Source organism: Ixodes scapularis, unplaced genomic scaffold (assembly GCF_016920785.2).
Source record: "Ixodes scapularis isolate PalLabHiFi unplaced genomic scaffold, ASM1692078v2 PGA_scaffold6__148_contigs__length_123643588, whole genome shotgun sequence".
NCBI classification, from domain to species: Eukaryota; Metazoa; Arthropoda; class Arachnida; order Ixodida; family Ixodidae; genus Ixodes; species Ixodes scapularis.
This window is the reverse complement of record NW_024609881.1, coordinates 17,394,285-17,419,765: the sequence shown is the minus strand read 5'-3', so window position 1 is coordinate 17,419,765 and position 25,481 is coordinate 17,394,285. Positions and strand designations below refer to the sequence as shown.

Below are 25,481 nucleotides of genomic sequence, written 5' to 3'. Positions count from 1 at the left end.
TATCTGCGAACTTACTTTCAGGATACACATTTCGTGCTCGTTTATTATCAATGCCCAGTTTATTATTATTTTTTTTAAATTCAGCTAGACAATCCGGATGTGTTGTTTTTATAAAAAGGGCGAATAGCTTGTCTCGTTGTCTTATTCTTTTTAGAAGTGCGGCATTAATCTAAGCCTTTCTTGATTTCCTGCTCCTTTTTAATGGCACCATTGGAAATGCTTGATGATAAAATTCCTTGATTCTTGTTAAAAGAGGTTGTGTGCTGCAATGGGATCATCCAACCGAACAACGAAGCTCCAGTTCTCCTCCTCGACTAAACTTTGAAACAACATAATGTTTTCATCATTAATTACTCTATACATATGGGTGCATGGTTTGTGGGTTCTTCTTGTTGTGTTGAATAGGGTGTAAAAAAACAAGAAATGGGCAAATGGTCACTAAGATTCGACAGCAGAATACCCGCCTCTAGCTCATTCACTTGATAGTTCGTAAAGCACAGGTCAAGCAAGGTCTGAGACATTTTCTCACCCTGGTAGAGACAGGAATTAAATTTTCATGACCAAAAGAATACAAAAAAAAAATTAAGATCGAAGCCTTTGTTTGGCTGGATCTGTTTATAATACATCTGTATTAAAGTCACCAAAAACGATAGCACGTTTACCGACGTGCGCGCACCACTCCAGCATATTTTAAAGGAATTCTAAAAACGTGGCCACTGTACCCGAATATAGCCCCGAGAAGTTCGCGTGGCGCCCCCTTACGGCGAACCGTGGTGACGTCACGGCGAGGAGAGAATTTTTCCCCGACTCGTCCCGCTCGCCCTGTGGAGGCTGTGACGACGCTCGCTGTCGGAGCGCTCGTTTCTATTCAATTTTTTTGGGCGTGTTTTTCGCAGGAAGTGTAAATTTCTATATGTGCCTTTATTGAGGTATGGCCTGTAGCTACAGGCGAAACTTCAACCAACATTTTACGCAAGGTTGACAGGGAAGGCAATGCAGGAATCACAGCTGGCATAGGAAAATAAAGAAATATGGCCACAATTGCTGGAGCACCACTATAGATTTACATCTCGCACAATAAATGCTGCTGATGGCCTGAATGAATTGGCAGGTCATGTATACTTTTTTTGTTGTATCTCTGTTTTTAAACCAGATCGCCGAAGCAGAAAAGCTGCATGCTGCTCGAGCAACATGCTAAATACAGTCTGGGCCATGGGGAGAAAATCACAAGTAAGACAGCCCAAGTGCAGGGGCAAAGTAAAAAAACAAGGAACATTTATTATATACATTTCTCGCATTTCACCTTTGCTGGATTCGCATAGTATTTCAATGGACTACAGGGAAGGTATCTGTGGGCTTGTTTATATCAACCCTCAAGTAATGTATAACAAGCGTAAGCGAAGATGTCTAGCTCGTTATTAGTTCCTTAAGCCCTAAAATTGAGATTTTACTTAAATCGTATTGTCCTGAAGCTAAAATACCCGAAGCTTTTCTCACGCAGACTGTCGCCCTTCACATGATCCACATTTTCTGCTACTAGTGCTGCGTCTATACCACTGGACAGACGTTCGAATGCTTGCTTTTACTCCTGTTTTCCTCTGTTGTCAGCGAGTCCAGCTGTAGGGACAGTTTGGAGGCTGAGGAAGCTTTTGGGGACCTGCAGCAGTGTCTCTTTTAATTCGGAAATGACAATTCAGACTAAACGGTGTATTTTCCGAATACTCAAGGCTGAAATAAAGAGTGTCAGGAAAAAGTATAAACATTCCAAATTACGGCACTATTGCTGTGCATATTTTGGGCAGTTCAATACATATCATACAGGCCACTGGGGGCAATTCGGCCGTTTTTGCTGCTACCATACAAACTAATTTCCAGTAATTGTGCATCTCCTAAGAAATATGCCTGCATACGTGTATAAACTATATACTGTTAACGACTTAATTTTCGCGGGCTCAAATATTCGCGAATCGGGCCAAAGCTGAAGATTTGAAATTATTCGTGGGTTCTAATTTTTTGGCGAATCGATTGTAGCTTCCGTAGCGTTCACATATTGGCCGGATTGTTCGCGGGACGTATTTTTCGCGAAATTTAGTCGTTTACAGTAATTAATTCACAAGGAAGCTACATTTATGTAAAACGACCCTGTTCCACGAGCAAGTGAAAGATCATCAGACGCAGGGCCTTTAAAACATCTGCGAACCAGCGCATGCAGAGTGGCAGCGCAGAGTCGGCGTCGCGAGCTAATTTGCCGACCACCCAAAGGCCCATCATATAAATGCATCTTCAAATGCCTTGAAAGCGGGATGTAATATCGTCATAAATCATGAACATGCAAGGAACAGAATTCCAGCGTCTGAAACACTTACGCCACCGCTTCACCGACCCCTCGCAAGATTGCCTTGTGTCGTGTGGACGGACGGGGAGGTTCATCGGCAGAATCGCCTCCGCCGATAGCTTTCGGGATTCGTAACCCAATTTTAAAGGTAAAAGGGACAAGCGGGCTTATAAAATGTACAGAAGCACGTCGATATCGTCCTAACTCAACGTCTTGTACACCGGGTAACCGAAGTCCAGCTCCTCGAAGAGCTTGCGGCACACAACGCCAAACCAGGAAACCGGTGCTGGGAAGCGAGCCGATGCGAGATCGCGGAGCGGAGTCCTCCCCCTGACGTCACGGTACACTTCACCCAATCAGGGCGCGGCGACCGTAGCGACGCTTGTGTTCGCTCTCGGGGCTAATACACAACCACAAATATGGTACCCGCACACGTTACCATGAGAGACTCATAATGCGGGTTAATTATAGATAGGGTTCCGCGTTTTCGGTTTCTATTATTTCAAAATTTGGCGTACTTTTTTCGGTGTTTATTTTAGAATTCAATCTTCGTTTTTTTATGTTTTTTTTCGGTGTATATTTATGCCCAAAAAAGTTTATCGGCTTCTTCCGGTAAATTAAAATAAACACTAACGGACACCGGATCAGACGATCGCTGTAGCTTTGATATTGCGATCACTCAAAGAATAACTGCACAGATACATTGAAAAAGAAATCAACACTTTATTTGGAAAATGTGCGCAACTGTAAAAGAAACAACAAAAAAAGACGGAAGTATAAACAAGTCAGATATGAACCCTATGCTTAAAACACATGGAACGTCACCTTCTGTACATCGGGATTACGTGATCTTATTATAGTACACACACATGTACCTTCCCAGGTTTTCTTCGTTGATCCGCACTTTTTCTTTTTTGTTAATATGACCCTGAGCTTCGAGAATGCCCTCTCAACGCTAACACTGGACACTGACGGGCTGAGGAGATGAAGCGCTGCCCGAGCGAAAATCGGCCAATCAACCAGTCGTGACCTCCAAAAGAGACACGGTGCGACGTTTTGAAGCACAACACAACATGCAGAGCTTGCATCCAATCTTCCTTACAACGAGTTCGAAAACAGGCTCGTACATGGCGAAGTCATGGGGCATTTCGGACTTCACGTTCCGATCGATGATGCGCACATTGAACCATAACGTCATCATCGCCATTCGTGTATCCCATACATTCGAAAACTTTCGGTCGGCACTGTCGTTCCACGTTTTCGCCACGGCTCTGCGGTACGACTGGAAGGTCAAAGTGGCCTTTTCCGGTAAAACTGAATTTTAGAAAATGAATTCGACATACATTTAACGGTTTTTATTGGTTTAAGTCGAAAATGGCGAACCTACAAACTGACCTTTTTCGGTTAAAACTGAATTTCTAAAAATGTATTCGGCGTACTTTTATCGGTTTTTATCGGTTTAAACCGAAAACTCCGAACCCTAATTATAGAGTATTCTGATATGTCATGTAAATCTATGTGTTTCCGTACGTACAGCGCCACACCTCGTCCTTTCATATTGTCTCGGGATATTGACGTGCACTCAAAACCCGCGAAGATAACGACAACGTAGTTGTTTGAAAATGAAGTTTCAGTAGAAGCTAAAATATCAAAATTATGGTTTAGCTGATCTAGTAACATGTCAACACCTTCGTGTTTATTTCTTAAACGTTGAGCATTTAAATGAAACAGAGAAAATTGCTTTTTATCGCGCAGTTCATTCAAGCGTTTAAAAGAACCTGAATCATAATAACTGCGTCTTGACTGCGCTAACAATATCGTAAACTCACAAAGAAAAAAAAAATAAGTGTTGGTAGTCATTGACACAAAATAGTAATAAAATTTGGTGAGTTCCAAAACCCACAAATAAAACTCACACCATTCGCGAAAATTCTGAGACCTCTTTACCGCACATACATAAACAGTGTATCCACCCAAATGATCGATAGGCTCGCCAGAACGACGCCAAGTTTCAGTTAACGTAAGTAGACCCAAAGGTAATTCAAACTCTTCTGAAAACATACTAAACTGATCGAATTTGTTCCGCGCTGATTAATTGTTTAAGTGAAAAAGCAAAAAAAAAAATTTGGAGGGGCGCTGAATTTGTTTTTTTTTTTCTACTTTATTTGGCTGTAAATACGGGTTTTTGTTCATGATAAAGGGGTATATGATCTCGATTCTAACTTGACATACACTACTTGAGGAAACATACACTCATAACAAAGTAAGCACTGAGAGACGTAGATGGGTGCCCTCGTCTCCCTGGCACCCGTGCTTGGGGTTAACCAGTAGAGCGGCTGCCTCCGCTGGCGAAACGGCCGTCGCTGACTGCGTCGAAGCGGCCGTCTCTGTCAGCACAGACCGTTGGCTTGGTTCCTTTTGTACTACTTTTGCCGGTTTTTCTTGAAAAAGTGGCTCCACCATCTCGATCGCAGCCACAGCACCCAACGAAGCCTTACACGTCAGGTTTTGCTCGTTTACCTCCTCAGTCTCTTCGTGGTCTATCTGTGGAATGTTTGCAGTGGTGGTGCCGTCTTGTCTTGGTTGCGTAGGTGGGGACGCAGTCCTCTTCCGCGTGTCCGACCTCACGGCACAGACGACACCATGGAGCCTTACACTGGCGGCACATATGACCCAGCATGCTTGCAGCGTAGGCCCAGAGGCGGTCGGCCTGCCACTGAAACAAGTACCGGATAGCCGGAAACTCGCCTGGTGTGGCAGCTCATCCTTAGTCAGCCCGTCACGAAGCGAAAGTGAGATCATCCTGGTGGAAGTTTCGATCTCGTTCTCACCGCTCGGCGCGCGCCACATCTCTCGACGGATCTCCTTGATCCTCCCAAAAGAATACAAAGTGCCGCTAACCACCGCATCGTCCACGTGGGTCGGTAGTCAGTGCTCTCGAAGCGATGCCTCCGTCACGTTGGGGTCCACCACGACGCAACCTTTCTCTTTCACCGTCAGCTCCCCGAGAGATGTCAGCCGTTCTCGTGTCTACACATCATGAAGCGTAAACACCCACACGTGGTTCAGCTGGAAAGCGCCGAGGGCTGCGACGTTCTGCATTCCTACTGCTGCATCCAGGGCGCTTGCGAGGTCGCCGATCTTGTAGGGCTTGGCCCTCGGGTCACCGTGCAGGAATACGATGGTAGCAAGTCTCCCGCCAGAAGAGAGAGCCGAGAGGATCATCCTGTATTCCCCTTTTGACCGGCCAGTCCCAGCCAGCGCGGACGCTCCGTGGTTGCTCTCAAGGAGCTCGGTAAAAGCGCGACCGTCCCGTGCCAGCGCGCCTGGCACTGGTACGGTATCCCCATGGGTAAGACGCTAACCTATAGTCATGGTACCCCACGGAACCTTCTCGAATGTGGCGACCCCGCGCGCAAAGGTCCTCCACCGGGTCCACCCCGTAGGTTACATAGACCACGATTCCGGACACCCCGAATAACCACCCATGTGTCCACCTGGAATGCTGTGAACAACGAAAGAAAAATCGAGTGGGCCGCCAACCTACCATAAACATATAAGGAACGCATCGAAAGAGGTATTGCATGACGGGAAGTTCCAGAGCCGTTTTGTAGGCCTTACCTGTTTGGAGCGGCACCCACGAGAACCTGTAGCAGAGTACATACCAACAGAGCTCCGTCTCCTCTTCATGATTACATCGTCATCATCATGCCCAATGCCGCGGAATAAATAAAGAGGGGGGAGGGTGGAGAGGGGGGGGGGGGGAGCAAAAGAAGAACGAAGTAGTAGCTCGGGCGACAGAAGCGCGAGTGGGGAACAAAGAATACCTTGGTCTGGACGACCGGTAGAGCGCCACGGTAAAACCCTGATCTCGATATTGGTTTTGTGGTCCCCTCTCAGGCTAGGGACGGGCCCGAATTCTACAAACCCTACCCTTACTACAGCGTTTTAACTCCTTCTGAAAGGGAACCCCAATCTCACAGTGTTGGCTTCTTTGTTCAGGGTCTGATTTGGAGTAGTTACCAGAACATATCGACCCACACGTCGTGGGGCCGCTTGCTTACATAGATTTATGCGGTACACCTCTTCCTCTTCTGCTCCAAAAGATGCGAGTTTTGATCAACACGCGTTTAGCCAAACAATATTTCAATCGGCGCACTACAGTTACTTATGATGAGTACATTGGCACACATTTTAAGTCACTGTGGTCGGGGAACACTTGTTCAGGGTGCTTCAGGCAGCATTGGGCAGGGTAACATGGTCGCACCAAACCCCGGCTAGACAAAATTCCATTGCTTCTAGGCGAGAGCGCAGGCCATAAAGAACGCGTCTCTCTAGCCCGGCCACAACAAAATCCAGGGCAACACTGAGCATCTCCCTTCATTTTATTTCACAGCACTGATTGCGGACACTTCAAGAAACGCAAGAGAAGCGCGAAAACACATCACGGGTTGTGATTCTGGCTGCTTACATCTGGTTGCTACCGGTAAGTCTAATGGTGGATGTAAAACGCAGTGTAAGCTTGGAGTCGCCGCATTCTCAAAATGCAACGTCAAACTTGAGCGTCTAACATTACTAATTATCTTAATAGAATATATAAAATAATTAAGGGAAAACGAGCTATTGCCCATTGTGCAACGTTTTTGGTAGCGCACGCCTGCCTATTCGTACTTCCAAACCACGGACAGCCGAAAACGACACATTTCACGTGTTTCCACTGAGCCTAAATTTTAATTAATTTATATCTTTTTTATATTAAGATGAAAACGAGTTCCCCTTCTATGCAATCGTGTATATTAACTTTTTTTAACCAACCAAGCGTTCAAGTTTTTAATATTTCACCTCTAGATTTTGATATAAATTCAAAAAAAGGGTACCTAAATATTTTCTCCGTCAAGGTATCACGCTATTAGATCATTTGCACTTCGCCCAACCGGCCAGGAATGCTTTTATCGCTAAATCACAAAATCATGCCATAGCGACAAACAAGGCAACAAACAATGCTTTCGTATTCTCGGCCTTGCTGTTATCTCATCTGGATTGAGGTCGGATTGATTACACATAGCGTTCAGTGAACCTCAGCAAGGGCGTCGAAGGAAACAAAAAGCCAGTAAGTCTCAAGCTTTGGATCACAGTTCTTGGTTCGCTATGCAGAGTCTTTCTTATAGAATCAGACCCGAGAACAGGTATGTCGCCCGAGTCTATACAAGAAGGGGGCGGCGGAGGAAAGCTCACCGGAGAAAAGCTCACCGGAGATAAGCTCACTAGAGAAAAGCTCACCGCAAAACCGGCAGATGCGGAGAAAAGCTCACCGATTTTTTAAACTTAACGGATTCTGCGTCAAACGTGGCAATTTAGCACAATTCGCATTCGTCACTTCATTAAAAATATCTCTTTTTTTGTAATATTCTTGAAGTTCATTGGGCATATTTACTAATTCTTTAGAAATTAGTAATCACCCATTTTGTATATTAATGAAGCCGCAAGTATAAAGTCAGAACATCATACACCGGTAAAGAAGACGACCATTTATTGACAAATGACAGTGCGCCGTCGGTAGCTCTGTAAAATAAACAGATTTCTCTTTGCGAGATAATATGAATAGCGGTGTGGTGAACCGCGTCAGCTCCAAATATTGTGTAGTGCCTAATAGGTAAGTAGGTGTTAACTGATGTAATCAATTTTTTTTTTCTATTTTTTCTAGTCTCAATTTATAGTGCCGCCTGGTCGGTGTTAGGGGCACAAAACGTGTATGGGCGCATGCTTTTCCCTGAATACCTGCACACCGGGCGGCACTGTGCAATAAAAGTGCAATACAATACAATACAATGTCGGCTACGCTGCTTTCTTTCTGTTAATTTAATTAACAAAACTTTCGTTGCGAGAATAGCTTCGTCCTGTCGTGTTCGTTGTCTTCACCCCGTCGTCGTCGTTTCAGCAGTTTTCATCCTGTATAACGTTTACCAACTCGCCCTATTCGCTAACTTACAGAAGACTACATCTTATATAGGTCACGAGTGACAACGGTGCCAGTGTGCAGCTCGGAAGGTCATGGGCAGCACCGTAGAAGGTCACTATCACACAAAGGCAACGTGTCGAAACACCAGCAAGAACGGCTAGAAAACGTGCATGTCCGTGGAAGAAAGAAGCCTCGATATCCTACTGACTGTTTTATCCTCTTTTCAAAGGTTAACAAAAGCTTCAAAGAGAATTTAAGGCACCGTGTTGTTGGACATGCACTTTCGGATTTCCGGCATTCAGTTTTTATTTTTAGGTTTTAGGCAGACATTATTAAATTTTGGAACTTTTTCCTCTTCGTCAAGTTCATAAAGTTTTCAGTTAAACTTTCGTTGCCCTAGAGAGTAAGCCGCAGGAGACATTCGCCCCGCAATTATTAATTTGGGAGCAATATACCCAATAAGCTTACCAATACTGCAAAAAATTACCTTTTCTTTATTACAAAGCTGTCAAATTTTAATGAAAATAAATGTATATATGTTACGCATGATCCAACAGCCTCCATATAAAAAGAAAAAAAAATCGTTGAGCTTTTCTCCGCATCCGCCGGTTTCGCGGTGAGCTTTTCTCCGGTGAGCTTATCTCCGGTGAGCTTTTCTCCGGGATTCACAAAAAGGCCTTAGGCAGAATGGTTTATTAGACCACTTTATCGAGAATCGGATTTGACTCAAAATAACTGACTTTCTGTTACCTTACCGAGGTGCCTAGTCACTGAAATGGGTAATAACGAAGTAACCCCAAGACAGCTCTTGGACATAACACGGTTGGGTATGAAAATCAATAACTTGTCTCGCGACCACATGGGGGAAATGGAGCGTACGAAATAAGAGGAAAGAGAAATTAAAGGTCGGTTATAGCTGCGCCCATGCACACTATTGAAAAGTGTATGTATGTATTTGTCAACGATAAAATAAGCGTCACCCTAGGAATTTTCTAGAACAAGTAGTACTTCAGTTTTTGTCACAACTCAACAATGTGACAGCGGCCATGAAGCCCCTAGAGAACCTGCTAGTAGGTTTACTGCTGACTTCAGACAAAACTGAGCTGCGTTTACTCAAATACGATGCTGCTAATTTTTGAATGTGCGAGAATAATTTGTCTTGTTTAAACTAACATCACCTATCAAAGGGTAAAATATATATTAAGTAATGTTTGTGTCAAAGAAATTCGCGTTGTTCGCTGAAGTTTGAAACTTTATTTTTGTGTGTGTGTGTGTGTGTGTGTGCGGGAGGGGGGATATAAACCCAAAATTAAGAAAAGGCCTCGATAGGCAAACTGGTATATATTTAAGTTTGTCTACCAGAAGTTCGGATACATCGCGTAGACACCTAACGGCGGTGCCTTTATACTACGAAACGAAGTTTCCTTTTTTTTTTCATTTGTGTTCATTTTCATGGAAACGTTACAACAACAACAACAAAAAAAATTAGCAATACCTTTTATAATATTCAGCACCCATTTAGACTCTAAACCAATCAATACGTTACCCGTTTCAGGTTTATACACTAAGGAGGTGTCGTGGAAATTGACTGTGCATTCCTTCCTATGAAGACTGAATTGCAAGAGATGTAACCCTCAAAATAAAATGAAAATGAAAAAAAGGCACCGTAATGCGCACTATATCAAGACACCTTAAATGTTGAAACATATCTGTCCAACATAAAACTCTGCCTATTCGCACCACCACGCCATGCACGGCTGAGAACGCTACATTTCACGCGTTCCCACCGAGCTAAATTTTCAATTCAGTCATTTTACCTTACATGAAGATGAAAACAATTTTTTTCTTGTATACAGGCATATTCAACTTTTTTTAAAAAGCGACCAAGCCTTGTATTTTTAGTATTTCATTTTTAAGTCTTGAGATACAACAAAAAATCAAGCACCTAAAACGTTTTTGCGTCTAAATGTCACGCTATGGCATCATTTTCCCTCCGACCAACCAGTGAGGAGTGTTTTATCGCTGTATTACAATGCGATGCCATAGCAACCAACAAGGCAACAACTTATGCCTGCATCGTCTTGGGCTTGCTGTTATTTAATCATGAATTGAGGTCGGATCGGTCGCACGTAGCGCTCAGTAGACTACAAAAAGGACGCAGTAGAAAACAGAATGCCGGTAAGACATAAGCCTTGGATAACAGCTCTTCGCACGCTACAGAGTGTTACAGAAGCAGATTCAAGAACTGGTATGATGCCCGAGTCTCCAAGAAGACAGTTTGAACTGATTTCTGTAGCGAGCTCCATATCCCTGGTGGCGGCAACCTGCTGCAGCGGGTCAATTTAAGATATCAACTCCTTTCTCCTGAATTGGACCCATGCCGGAAACGATGTGTCCTTTGTCTGCTGTGGGGGAGCTTGGGACCCTGGCGACATTAAGTGGCAGAGGAGCGTTGCCGTGAAAGGGACACGCTGGTGCACCGTAATGTAAGTTCTCTCTTCGAACAGATCAAAGTACGTGGTGTCCGAACACTTCTTATGATGTATCGTCACCATAAAACCCCAGAAGACTGCATCGACGCGGTAGCAGAGTTTTGCAGCTTCTGGTACTCTACGAAATTAATTGTGTTAGGGCACTTCGATGCGTGCCAAGCTTCCGCAACACGCCTTTATCTAGTCAGGGCCCAGGGGTAAGCGGCGTCTTGCCACGTTTGGGGAAATCTGGAACTGCAACCAAGGGTGTTAATTGGTGTGGTGAGTGCGCACATCCAAAAAACCAATAACTTTTCGAAATACGATCGTGAGAAGAACAGCCCGCGGAGTCTCCTTTCCTTCTCGGGAAAGAGAGTAGCGATAGGCTGCAGATTGCCGCTCGTGACGTCTCTCAAACGCTCCGCTTGCAACAATCCCATGAGCAGAAGTTTACTAGAGGGTTTGACGCGGCTCAATGCAACACTATGAAGACATTGTTCTCACCCAGAGATTATCTGCAGCACTACCTCGCTAAAAAAAACGATGTCCATATGTATTTAGGACCAGTGAAGATCGAGTATATCTCACATCTTGATGTATCGCTTGTCACGGATTTGAAGGCCGTCACGTTTTACGTGAAGAAATCTGTGACCAAGCCTGTCAATGTCTGGTACATTTTCGAAGAGTCAAAGCTGTCGCTGTACTTCTTGACGCTATGTCTCGTATTTTGCTTTGTCGTGTTTCTTGTGGCTGATCTACTGGACCCCACCACGTCAGGCATGACCGTGGCCAACGACATCATGCTCTTTCTCGTTGCGGCTTTCTACTCTACCTCTTGCAACATGCCAGCAACTGTTTGTTGCTGTACCAGTCGCAGCTTTGTCATCCTAGCTTGGGTTTTAGGCAGCTTCTCACTTTCCGTGTACTTCAGAGGTCAAGTCATTTCGTGGCTGATTGCTCGCACACCAGAATACATTGTCGACGATCCGATTAAACTGGAAACGGCTCGAGACGCCAACGCAATTCTACCATGTGTAACTGAGAACACGCATGCCTACATGATAATCATAGTAATTAGTACAAACGGAACTGTTCTGCTGAATAAAGTTAAAAAGTCCGTTGGTTCGCATACGAAAGAGAGCGTTAAGACGAATGTTTTTGAATGCATGAAATGCGCTACAAGCAAGTCCTGATTTTGTGTCATACGGAGGCAGACGGAGTGTTCATTGAAGATGATACATCTCGGGGTCACCGTGTCGAAAGAGCCGATACTATACTTCGTTTCAACTTCGGTTCAAGCGCGGCCAATGTTATGAGCCGAAGGGCCAATCAAACAGTGAAAGAGACACAACGTCATGGCGTGCTCTCTGCAGTTTATAGGACCAGACGGCATTCGCCGTCTCTGTGTGCGCGTTCCTCCGCCGGCTAGTCCTATCAAGCGCTGAGAGCACGCCATGACGGTGCGCTTTTTGCGCTGTTTGATTGAACTTTTGGCACATAACATCGGCCGCGCTCGGACCGAAGCTGAAACAAAGTATAGTAGCGTAAGCTGCTGTGAATTTTTGGAAACACTACAATCTGAGGTTAGCTTTTCGGTCGCTTTCTCTAATAGCGAGTTCGTTTCACGGCACTCGTGTCCACGCGTGCCCACTCGCGGCGTAAAGCGAGTTCGTTTCGGCAGGCACTCCACGAGTGGTTGCACTCTCATGCAATCCCGTCATGCCTCGCTCCGGCGAGGCCGACGAGGAGCGGGAGCAGGCGACGAGGGTTTATCTGCTACGATGTGTCGCGGAACCGAAAGGAAAAAAAGGTAGATTTTCTGATAGAAATCGCGTCCCGCGGGCAACGGAATCAAACGCGAGCTTGAATTGTGAGTGTCTGCTATTTCATGAAGGAAGCAATTAACATCCCGTGCTTTATTTGCAGGTGTTAAGTCGCTCTGTTGCCGTCCAGACGCTGAAATATACCAGTGTGTCAAGAAATTCTCAGAACAAACGCATCAGCGGCTTCCGAGATGTTTATCACCATCCATGTGCGGGTGAAAAATTTAACACTTGTCGACAAAACTCCTCCAGCAGAAACCTCTGACTGCCCAATAAGCATCAGAGAAAGCTAAACATAGGGACTTTACCCGAAGCTTGGGCAACATCATCATGTTTGACGTTTTCCTACGTCAACTAACTTGCCCCGTCATATTTTGTTCGAGAAAGCTCTCGTTCTCCACGTCCTCACCAAGGCTAATATCTAAACCACTTGTAATGACGATCAATATCAAAACAAGTCCCACGAAAAGTTTTGCTGGATATTCCAACAGACTAGTTTTAAGCCGTACCCTTTCAGTGGTTCACGCATAATACCATGCTAAAACGGACCAAGCTTCTACTCGGACAGCATCATCAGTTTTCTTCAGTGTAAACGGTTATAAGAATTGAAAGATCGCAACCAGCTGCTTCATAGACAGCTGGGTGCCGAAGTTTACGCCGTCGGTAACTATCTCTACGGCAGCCGAGTTGCTTGAAGTCATCGCAACTATAAATTACAGGTTGCATCGTTCAACGTTTGTAGATAAACGTTGGTAGTGGCTGCACTCTCGCATCCCCACCCATCACTCCGAACAGAAAGGCGCTAGTTTCGGTTTGAGGTCGGTACTTTTTCTACAACATAGATCGCGGCAGCATCAGTCTTCTGCACTCGGTGCATTTGGAGAGTTCGTTTAGTCCAGTTCTCCGTGCAACACTCTGCGAGTGCGATGCATTCTGGGAGAGAACTCGAACGGTGCCAGTGCGTGTGAAACGAACTCGCTATAAGAATGTTTGAAACTGATTGGCTTCACATGAGCAACGCAAAGTATTTGGTTCGCTATGAAAAGCACATAATCCAGCCTATACCGGAGTCTGCTAATTTACACAAGGTAGCGCAGTTTACGCTGACGTGTTTTGGTGTGTCGGTAGCTGTTCTCCTTTTGAAGAACTCTTGGAGCGCTACTTCATTCAACGTGCTAGGAGATTGACAGGAGTGCGAGTTGCGTAAGATGTTTATGATGGAAATGGGAACATTTTTCAATCCTGGAAAACTTTTCATTTAAAAACTACTCTTGATTTTTGCGCGTTTGTGTGTATGTAATCAAATACCTTCCGATCACCCTAGATGACTATATTGATCAACCTGAAGACAAGCCACGACTGTCCATATACCGGATGATATTTTTTTATTCGAAACAGATTTATTACAACAAATACGTAAACGATGCACAAATACGGTTGGTGAAGGTGAGTTATACGCCAATGGGGACATTATGTGGGTGGCTAATCTTTGCGATAAGTCGGCTAATTAATTAAAATTCGGTGACTAACTTTTTAATTTGTGAAAATAGTCATATGGTTCAAATCAGAAACTCAGAGAGCGTTATCGAAAACCACTAAATCAACTTTTTTTAGAACGACTTGAAGCTTGTGGGAAACTCGGGGGCGTGCCAAAGTTACTACTCGTGAAGCAGGCGCAAAGCTAGCAGCGGCGGAACGCGGATGATTAGGTCATTATCGCGTTCCGCCACTGCTAGCTGACCCAAATTGGATTTCACTTTTCTCCAGACCGCTGTCATATAAATTAAGTTACAAACAATCTACCTCCCATACTATGTTACCGCCAAGGTTGTAGGCTGATCTGCTTGCAAAGTCGCTCCGGTGGCTTCCTTTACGTCGCGTAGACGGAGGCGCTACACGCCGACTCTTGGAACAGGCACTGCGAAGCATGTCACAGGGTGGCACACCTCGATCGCTCCGGCCCACGGGCATTTTTGGGTCGGTTGTATAAAAATGTATTACGAATTTTCCCTTCAAAACTACCGTCCACCTCTGTGCTGTCAATGTGTATTTTCCTGACCACCCCATGGCATTTTTACGCTTTTTCATAATAATAAAATTGTGAAAAACCGGTATGTGCACGCCCCATTTCTGGCAACCGCGTTAGCGTCAATTTGGCCATATTTCTCGCTTTATAACTTAAAAGTCACAAAAATATTGTATTTTGTTTTTTCAGACTCCGTTTGTACATAATATAAACATTAATGTCAGAGAGTTTAAAGAATATTAAAGATGGCCTTTTTTTAACGTTTTTCGAAATAATGCATATTTGAGAAATGCCCCTGTGTGAGCAATTCCTGTAAATTTCTCCCGCTAACCAGGACAACAATATTTTATGCAAAGATGAACTATATACAGGGCAACACAATGGTAAAGTTTGAAGACGTTAGCTTTTGTAGATACGGAGAAAAAAATCTTTAATCCAGAGCATTATTGCGCAATGTGTCGTGTTTGCGATTTTTTTTTTCGCAAAATAACGACCCTAATACTCGGTGATTATTACTTTCTGTCAATCCTTCCTAGGCCTAATTTGTCAGTAAATATTTCTTACCCCTAACCAGAAAAGTTTTTTGGGGGGAAGCCGCCCAAAACGTCAACCATCGCGCGATACGCAAAACATGCACGTGAATGAGAGGGTGCTTACAAATGTTTTTCGGAAAGACGAAATTTTTTTTCGAAAACAAGGATTAGTTTTATTTTTCTAGGCATGCAGCCAGGAAAATTTTTTTTTTCATCAAAATGAAAGATGGTCACCGGACATGGTTGTTCGATCTTATCTGAAAACGCCCAGTAATATTTGTATTTTTTTAAGATCTACGAATTGTTGTAGAAAAATTATTAAATTTTGTAAAACATTAATCACAAGCTATAGGTTTTATATCCCATGAGGCAGTATAACATGCACTTTTTGGGAAAATTCACACCCTCACGAGTCAGGTTACGGGAGAGACGGGGGTTCTCACAAAACGTAGACTCTCGAATGCCATTTTGGGCTGGATGATTGGGTTACAGTAACACCCTGTAAGCATTAACCCGACTTAGTAACTGCCGCTTTTTAAGTGACATTTAATTTGAGTTCTTATATAAGTTTAAAACGTGAGATGTTTTAATAACACCGGTTGCTAGACTCAACCCAAGGTGATGCACAGGGTCAAGCAAATTTTAAGACAGACGACTGAGAAGATGCAAACACAACAGAACCATAACCTAGGCGCGACCATACAAGTGAGAGGTACAAACGAAGTAGGCACCTCTTATCAGAACCCCAAGATTTATGTGAAAGTACTTTAAAAATGTTCAATGACTGCCTACATTTCTGCTATAGCCATTGGAGATGGGAGACAAAACTAAGCTCGCTGTGAAACATCACTCACAGAAACCTATGTTGGGCTCTAACTTCGATGGCATCTCGATCCATTTAACATGAGAGTGGGGTCTAATCATAGCCACCGCCGCAAAAAAAAAAGGGAACAGATACTTTTTTTTTTTTTTTGCAGAGAACTTAAATTCATTCTCATTAGTCCATTTAGTCATTCTTAAAGCCCACGGAAGAAACACCCACTGAGAAAGTTTTCTATTTAGTGAAGCAATCTGCCGCGCACTCTATACATAAACAGGTCACGCAGGATGCCATGTCTCCAAGTGGTATCGTAAGCCTTTTCTAAGTTAAAAAAGACCGATATCCAACGCTGCCTATTCACAAACGATTCACGTGCAACAGTCTCCAGCTGAACTAAATGGTCTATTATGGAGCGTCCTGATTGACAGTCACACTGAATTGCATTCAAAATATTGTGTTACTGAGGGAAATAAACGAGGCGCTTTGTAATCAACCTTTCATATGTTTTCCCCGAGAAACTAATCAGTGCAACCGGACTAACTTGAAGGAAGTGAAGGTAGTTCGCCAGGCTTCAGCAGCAGAATCATTTCTGCCTGCTTCCATTCGGCGGGGAAGGGAGCATCGTTCCACAGACCACTAACTTATGTAAGGAGGGCTGTGTGTGATTCCTCCGATAAATGCCAGATCACCTCATAATATATTCGATCAGGACCGGTAGATGGACGCTTTCGGACTTCGAGAGCCATTTAAAGCTCAGCCATTGTAAACGGTTGTTTATACTGTGCAGAGGCTACTCCAGGAAAGCTGAACCTTCGTTTTTTTCTGCATCTGATTTATACTTCATAAACGCTGGAGAATAGTGGGAGGAGTTAGAAACCGCTGCAAAATGTGCGCCTAGCATATTTGCCTGCAGTGAGCTTACAGAGGAAACAAAAACAGCAAAGCAACGGTATATGCCTTTGACCTTGTGCAGTCGGTCTCACACTTCCTTTGCTGGGACGTAGCTGCTGATAGAGGAGATACAGCCACTCCATGACCTACTTTTGGCCTGATTCCTTATCCAACGAGCTTGGTGCCCTATTTTGTAGAAACTCTGTCAAATTCACGAACGTCGGCAAGGGTCGCCAGTTCGTGGCAGTATGGCTCGCTCGTGGAGTGACTTAGTCCTGGATGTGATTTGGCGGAGAACACTTACTAGGTTGTATATGTTAAAGGGACGCTGAACCGGAACTCGTAGCTCACAAAACAAGGCTGGGAGGATAGGCGGGCCTGCAACAGCCAAAAACATCACTCGTACCGTATTTTTGGAAAAGAAGTGCGCGATCGAACACGGCCAACGAGGCCGACGAGACATGTGACGTCGCGATTCTCACTCCCCCTTCTCTTCGCTTCAACCCCCCCCCCCCCCCCCCCCTCAACAGGTGACCAAAGCGAGGAGGAGAGAAGCGAGGCCGCTTCCCTCATTCTCAACTGTTCGAAGAGAATCGTGACGTCCCATTCCTCGCTTGATCGCGCCCTTCTTTTCCTAAACTACAGCCATCTGTTTGAGATATCTATGTATGAGCGATGTATTGAAGTTAGTAGCGTTCCGTTCAACGCTTCTGCTGCCTTATTTTGTGCAATACAAATTTGGATTCAGCATCTCTTTAAAGCTTCCACAGTGCTTCCGCAACGTGCATTCCACACCATCAAGATCGCCGTTCTTTGCAGACGTTAGGTACTTGATCTGAGAAGGCTGCGGGGACCGCTGCGAGGCGCTGTGAATAACGTTCTCAAGTACGGTACCCAGTGAACACCGTATCTATAAATAGCTTCCAGATGCCGCCATTGCTAGATACTGGCGGCTATTTCTACTTACAGGTTCCCTCCAGCTGCGGTGTGAATCTAACAGGGCGAAACGAACGCTCGTGGCGCATTAAATACCGGCATGACCACGAGTGACGTTACGGGCGAGGTATAAATAGGCTATTATAGGCCATACAGCCCTCAGATATTACTATTAGGCGGGATTGTCACGCGTTGACGCCACCAAGCGGCAATGCTCGCTACTACAGTACGCTTGGCCGTACAGAGGCCCCTGACGTCACGAGCGCGATACGCATAGCGCTTTTCGCTGGCCGATTTTGAAGCGAGAGGTAGAGAGCTAGCCGCCACAACCTTTGTTTTCGTACCCCTTTAATTGCCATTTCACCAAAATCTAAAGATTTCTTGTTTTTTTATAAAAATGTTGTTTTGGAGTATTTGTACCCTCCCCCCCCCCCCCCTCTTATTCCCTTTCCTTTAAATACGCTCCTGTATATGACCGTAAACCAACTAATCGCAGATGCGTTTTATGGTGTGTTCACACGTCGGAGACTTTCTTCGCTGAGAGGATTGAGCGTAATCAAGTTTTGAGGTCACGTGATCCGTGAAACGGACATTTGCTTATCCCCAGTGTCTGCGCAGAGCCGTGCAGGATGTTAAATTCATTTGCCGGCCGATAGGTCTTGACATATCTATGCATGACTTGCATCGATGCCACTTCCGCTATCTTTGAGTAACGTTACTAGATTACCTCAATCGCGGAACTCCCCGCGGAGGGAAGTACCTCCCCTCACTCCCTCCAGTTCGCCTCTCGTCGTTTGAAGAGTCATCTAGATTTTCGTTTCAAAACCGTGCTCCAAAGAGTATGATGAAACGCCATCTAGATGGGCTGTGCTTCGAAACCTAAGTATTCCATAGAATACGCTGCAGTTACCATAGCATCCGTTCCCCAAGAAACGGTGTCGCGTAAAATGAAGGGATGCGAGCCGTGAGGGGAGAGGGGTGCTCGTGCGAGCAGCGTTTATGGGCAGTTGCGTAACTGAGCTAATCTATAGTCCGTCGCAACTCAAGAAGGTAGGGAGAGGGAAAGGAAGGCCGGGGAGGAGGAAGCAGACGGAACGCTGGAGAGAAGACGATAGTAACGTTGCTTTTGTGGCGACCTTGCTGTTGAGCGCAAACCTCTTGTAGCACACATTCCTCGCCGCATCTTTTTTCCTCGGCGAGAAAAAGTAAAGAGGAGCCCTAGCATAATGGGAGGATGTCACGAGCAAGTAGTGTTGTACGGAACGCCGTTCCAAGAAGTGACTTTCGTAGAACGCGTTCCTTTTAGGAGAAACGTAGAAACACCGCCACCATGCATCGGTGAAATAAGAACGCCTGGTATTTTTTGGTATTTTTTCTTTTTTTTTGTCTATTAATTTGCATTCCCCACCCCTTCTGCTCTCATGCCCCTGGGCAAGAGGGACGGTCGTATCCGCCATACACAAATAAACGTATTTTGAATCAATATATCTGCAGTTTTACACAAATTTCATAGGCAGTCGGGCTCTTTATAACAAACTACTATTTTAACCTCCGACTTCGAGGGGTGGGGAACTGTCGGAGTGATAGTCGCAAACAAAGAACTGGAACAACCGTGATCGTGAGGAAACGACATGTACAGTTCCATGTGGATATTGTTCCTCGCTCCGTTTATTTTATCCACGGATTATCCGCATCAACGTCTCATTAAAATACGCAAACGAAATGTTAAAGTAACGACACGCTCCAATCTAACAAACGTAACGAGAACGCGTTATTTTCGAACCACTGGGACCTGCAACTGGAACTCGTTCCGAGATTGAAGAGGAACGAGGAACGAGTTTTCGTAACTGTTTCGGAGGAACATGTACAACACGGCGAGCAGGCTATTCATGCATATAAACCAGCACGTTATGTACAGACTAGTGCCACTAAATCAGCTACGCTTCGGAGTAACGGCACTTACCCATCTTGTGACTTTAAATCATGGTTCCGAGCTATCTGAAGCCTTATATGAAATCACACGAAGCGCTTTTGCTTCCTCCACAAATATCTAAGGAGTTCGCGACAGAGAAAAGCAATATTACACGAGCTTTCTAACACCAAATCTGATGCCGAGGAAGTCGCTTTTTTAATCACGACGATCGACAGTGGCGTCTGCTCTCCACAAGTGCCAAATTGGTGGCGCCTGCAGAAGAGTATCGGGGAACGGAGTGCCGATGCTCTAAGCGTATACTCATTTAGGAACTCTAACATAGACAAGACAAAATAACATTTACAAACAAGTCGGCACCGAATATGGCACTCGGTGGGCACAGAAACCATATTCGGGTAAAGTGAAGCGTCTGGGCGCGTGTCGTACCGGCAGAAACAACGCAACAGAACGGCGTACGCCAGAGACGGCTGTTGACGCATAACCACACGTTTAAAGAAAGAACGAAGCGTAGAAGATACCTGAAAGGTGGGTGACACATAAAAGTCCTGGTCGATCGGAAACGGCATCTTGAATCCAAGGTTATGGATGAGCTTGAAGCCCCGGCTCCTGACGGCCCTCATGGGATAATACATGGTTGCTTCGTGAAGGTTGTGGCTTGCGAAGACGGCTCGTTCTTCGCCGGAGGCCCCCTCGCCGCCGCCATCAGCTCCGACCAGCGGTAGGACAGAGGCCCCCGTTAAGATCACGGGCTTGCCGAAGATGTCGTAGTCGGGTGGCTGAATGCCGAACCAGTCCAGGACAGTCGGCGTGACGTCCAGAAGGCTCACCATGGCATCCGATCTCTGGAAAGACAGAAAGAAAAGAAAAAGTAAATATATCATATTTTTTACTTATTTGTATGTTTTTGTTTACATTTATGACACAAATGTCCCGCGTGAAAGAAAAAAAGACAGGTACATTCTGCTTCACGAGGACCAGTCGCGCTGATGCATTACATCGGCAGGCCATAAAAATATAAATATGAAAGAGCAAAAAAAGAAACATCGGCAGAAAACAACAGCAAAATAGTAGAAATCCCATTACACCCGCAAAAAAGTAAAGCACCTATTGGCAGTACAAAACGAAATGTATGTGAATTCAATTTGCCGAACTAGATTTATTTATTCAGACATGGCCACAAGATACACTTTCATATCGTTTGCGAACCTGTGATGCGAAACACTATTTCGTATTATTCCCATAACATTCGTCCAGTCCTGAGAGGACATACAGTACTTCGAGTTCGTGAGGTCAGCGATAAACTCCCGAACACCTTCTGTTGTCCACCAGGCACCACCCAAGCAGGATGCGCTTTGGGGGTGGAGGAGCGATCAATCGGCAGTGACTATTTCAATTTTGACGTCCATGACGTCACTTCCGTAACCAAATGGTGACTTTATTATTTTGACGTATCCCGCCAATGCATCCGTCACAGTGGACACTGTTTAGTTCTGTTTGGTTTCTGACAGTGTTTCCTACAGCGTTGCAAGCGTTGTTTTGACATTTGTCGCTGCGTCGCGTGCCTAAGTTCTGGGTCCTACTTAGCATCCGATTCTTTGGGACGTGACACTTCCGGCGGCGATGCCCTGAGCTCTCGCACGTCATTTCGGCACGCGTCTCACTTCAAATTTCAAACCCAGAACAAAGGTGAACTGGATCTTTCCTGCACGTAACAAATGGAAGTGCGTATACTACACGGAGTTTGGAACGATTTTAAGCCTCCACGCGTGCGAGCACGTCTTCGACTGGCTGGTTGCAAAATATCGCTTTGCTTCTTCGTTGTTGAGTTTAGATTTTGATTTTTGGTGTGCTATAACGAGTCTGTGTTGGCTACGAAGCAATCGGGATGCTAAATAAAGCGTTGCGAATGCAAACATGACCTCCTTGGTGTTTCGTGAACGGTGGAACAGGTTCCGACGCACCGAGCAAAAAAATTAGTTACAGTGTACGTCGCAGATATACAAAACACGCATTTTCCGAGAAGCGAATGCCGCCCAGTAGGCTGAAATTTTTATTAAACAAGATTCAGCTTCTTCGTCTGAATAAATAACGTGGAATAAATCACGATAAGCAACGGTGCCGCAATCTGTAATGTTTAGCACAACCAAACAAACGTTACGTGCGCCCTGACAGCTGAGTTGTACTTTGATCATTTTTCACTGCAGTCGACTGCACGGGATTTGTTGTCAGAAAAAGCGTGTTGAACTGCGACGCAGACTACAATCAAAGCATATTTTCCGCCACTTTTAATTTAGTTTTACATTTGAGACTTAAAAATATTTAAAAAGAAATAATTTCATGGAAGACGTCACGATGGTTTCAAAAGTATTTTTACGTCTTAAAACAGGGGAGTTACAGACTTTAAAATAACACTCAAAATTATTTTGAAAATCCATTCCTCCCATACATAATTAAACAGCGCACAAGGAGGGGGACAGAAAAGGAAGACAGAACAGGCAAGCGCTGACTCGCAACTGACGATTTACTATGAAAAGGAGAAGGAAGAAAACTACACACATGAACATATATCGGAAAAGAGAAAGATGTGAAAAAGCTAATAAATTAAATAAAATTACACCTAAAATAATTATAGCTGAAAAGGAAAACAAAATAAAATGAAAATCAATCTCTCAAAGTCCTAGGCATGTCCAGTGCCGGCACTCCGAAGCCTTGACCATACACCTATTTGTGCGCAGCTGCCCCCATAAACTCATACTCGCTGTCTTGTAGTGTTAATGATGGCTGGCTCACACATTTGGATTCGAGCTTTCTTATCCAAAAGGCTTCCACTATTTCTCTTGTTGTTTTTTCTTTATGGGAAGCTAGAACAGTTGTTGCACAAAAATCTGGATCACATCCACAGGTTCTGCAGTGGATGGCTAGGTGGCTTCCAGTGGTGGTTTGAAGAGACTGTTTATGTTCCCTCAAGCGGTCGTTGAGGCAACGCCCAGTCTGTCCGACATAGGTTTTCCCGCAGGACAGAGGAAGATGGTAAACCACTTGTAGAATGCAAGACACAAAGTGCACCTTGTGGTTTTTCATGCAGCAAGCCCTGCTGTCATTGTTCTTGTCCACAAGCGTGCAAATTCTACCCAGTTTGTTTGGGGCTGAAAACACCATGGGCACGTTGTATCTATTGGCAACATTTTTTAAGTTGTGCGACGTCTTGTGGATGTATGGTATAACTAGTGGTCGGATATTGGTAAGGTCTTTGCTCTTTTTTCTTTTGGTCGATCCTTTACAGGTTTGTATCAGAGTGCCCGCAACTTCACTTAACATGGCTGATGGAAAGCCGGATCTTGAGAGTTTGTTTACTTGAGTGCTGAAACTCTGTTCGATGGTGTGGTGACAGGATTTTTTCAAAGCTGAATACATGCACGAACTGGCTATCCCTCTTTTTATTAATTTTGAATGGGCAGATTGGTAATTAAGAATTTCTTTTTTGGAGCGTGGTAGGTAGGACCAACAAATGTGGTGATCTGAGATTTTTATAGATAGGTCCAGGAACTGCAGCACATTTAGAATAGGTTGTTCATACGTAAAACTCAGACCTTTACCGCTTCTGGAGAAAACACTCAGGATTGTATCTATTAAGTCTTCTGTTTGTTCTTCTTGGAGGATAATAAGAAAGTCATCAACGTACCTGAAGACTTTTATAATAGACATAGTGCTCAAAAGCGGTGCGAGGATCATGTCTACGCCTCCCAGAAAGATGTCGCTTAAGATGGGAGCAACACATGACCCAATGCACACTCCAGACCGCTGTAGGTATGAAGAATCTTGCCATTTTACAAACAAGGCTTTCAGATAAAAGTCTAGTAGCTCCATGAAGCTTTCCGTTGAAGTACCACTCGAATTCTGAAACTTGATTTCTCCTGATTGTTCAATAGTTGATTTGACTAAAGCCAGGAGAGCATCCTGTGGAATGGAGTAATACAGGTCCACCACGTCTACGCTGAAGGCTCCTCTCTTCTGATTGGTGTCACTCTTCAAAAAATCAATTACCTCCTCGGAGTTGTGTATGAGGAACGGGTCAACTATGTTGAGGCTAGAGAGGTGAGTCTGGAGATAGAGGGCGATCTGTTTCTGCCAAGTACCCCTTTCTGATACAATGGCCCTGAAGGGACATGCATCTTTGTGGGTTTTTGCACTAAAAAATATATCCAGGTGCAAGCCCTCAGCTTTCTTTATTTTTACCGCCAGCTGATTGAGACTTAGCTTTTGACAGGTGGCATATGCTCTTTCCTTGATCTTTTTCAGTACTATGTCTACAGGCTTGAAATTTTTCATTACAGCAGCGTTAGCCTTTTCATTGTACATACCCTCGGGCATGACGACAAAGCCTCCTTCTTTATCTGAGAGCAGAAGTTTCTGGGAGTTTTGCCCTAAATATCTGACCACGGGTCTGACTTGAATGGGCTGTCTTCCTTTCTTGATGGAGCTTGTGATGACGTTCACACATTCTGAGATGCATCGGGGACGATCTGCTTCTGGTACTTTGAAGGCTACCTTCCTTGCCAAGGTTAGTAAAGCGGGTGGCTGTAAGGTGGGTTCCACGGAAAATTTAGGGCCTAGGTCTAAAGTCTTCCTTACAGGAGAAGGAATACTAACTTGGCAGAAACAGATCGCCCTCTATCTCCAGACTCACCTCTCTAGCCTCAACATAGTTGACCCGTTCCTCATACACAACTCCGAGGAGGTAATTGATTTTTTGAAGAGTGACACCAATCAGAAGAGAGGAGCCTTCAGCGTAGACGTGGTGGACCTGTATTACTCCATTCCACAGGATGCTCTCCTGGCTTTAGTCAAATCAACTATTGAACAATCAGGAGAAATCAAGTTTCAGAATTCGAGTGGTACTTCAACGGAAAGCTTCATGGAGCTACTAGACTTTTATCTGAAAGCCTTGTTTGTAAAATGGCAAGATTCTTCATACCTACAGCGGTCTGGAGTGTGCATTGGGTCATGTGTTGCTCCCATCTTAAGCGACATCTTTCTGGGAGGCGTAGACATGATCCTCGCACCGCTTTTGAGCACTATGTCTATTATAAAAGTCTTCAGGTACGTTGATGACTTTCTTATTATCCTCCAAGAAGAACAAACAGAAGACTTAATAGATACAATCCTGAGTGTTTTCTCCAGAAGCGGTAAAGGTCTGAGTTTTACGTATGAACAACCTATTCTAAATGTGCTGCAGTTCCTGGACCTATCTATAAAAATCTCAGATCACCACATTTGTTGGTCCTACCTACCACGCTCCAAAAAAGAAATTCTTAATTACCAATCTGCCCATTCAAAATTAATAAAAAGAGGGATAGCCAGTTCGTGCATGTATTCAGCTTTGAAAAAATCCTGTCACCACACCATCGAACAGAGTTTCAGCACTCAAGTAAACAAACTCTCAAGATCCGGCTTTCCATCAGCCATGTTAAGTGAAGTTGCGGGCACTCTGATACAAACCTGTAAAGGATCGACCAAAAGAAAAAAGAGCAAAGACCTTACCAATATCCGACCACTAGTTATACCATACATCCACAAGACGTCGCACAACTTAAAAAATGTTGCCAATAGATACAACGTGCCCATGGTGTTTTCAGCCCCAAACAAACTGGGTAGAATTTGCACGCTTGTGGACAAGAACAATGACAGCAGGGCTTGCTGCATGAAAAACCACAAGGTGCACTTTGTGTCTTGCATTCTACAAGTGGTTTACCA

General features: G+C 44.5%; 1 protein-coding gene across 1 annotated transcript in view; it reads right to left on the bottom strand.

The window, feature by feature from the left end:
* LOC8052330 (N-sulphoglucosamine sulphohydrolase) overlaps positions 1 to 25,481 on the bottom strand; it is a 158,382-nt gene that overhangs the window by 1,788 nt on the left and 131,113 nt on the right. Inside the window, exon 6 of the mRNA XM_040212533.2 lies at positions 20,246 to 20,569. Coding sequence (XP_040068467.1) covers positions 20,246 to 20,569 — 324 coding nt within the window. The remainder of the gene's footprint in view (positions 1 to 20,245; positions 20,570 to 25,481) is intronic.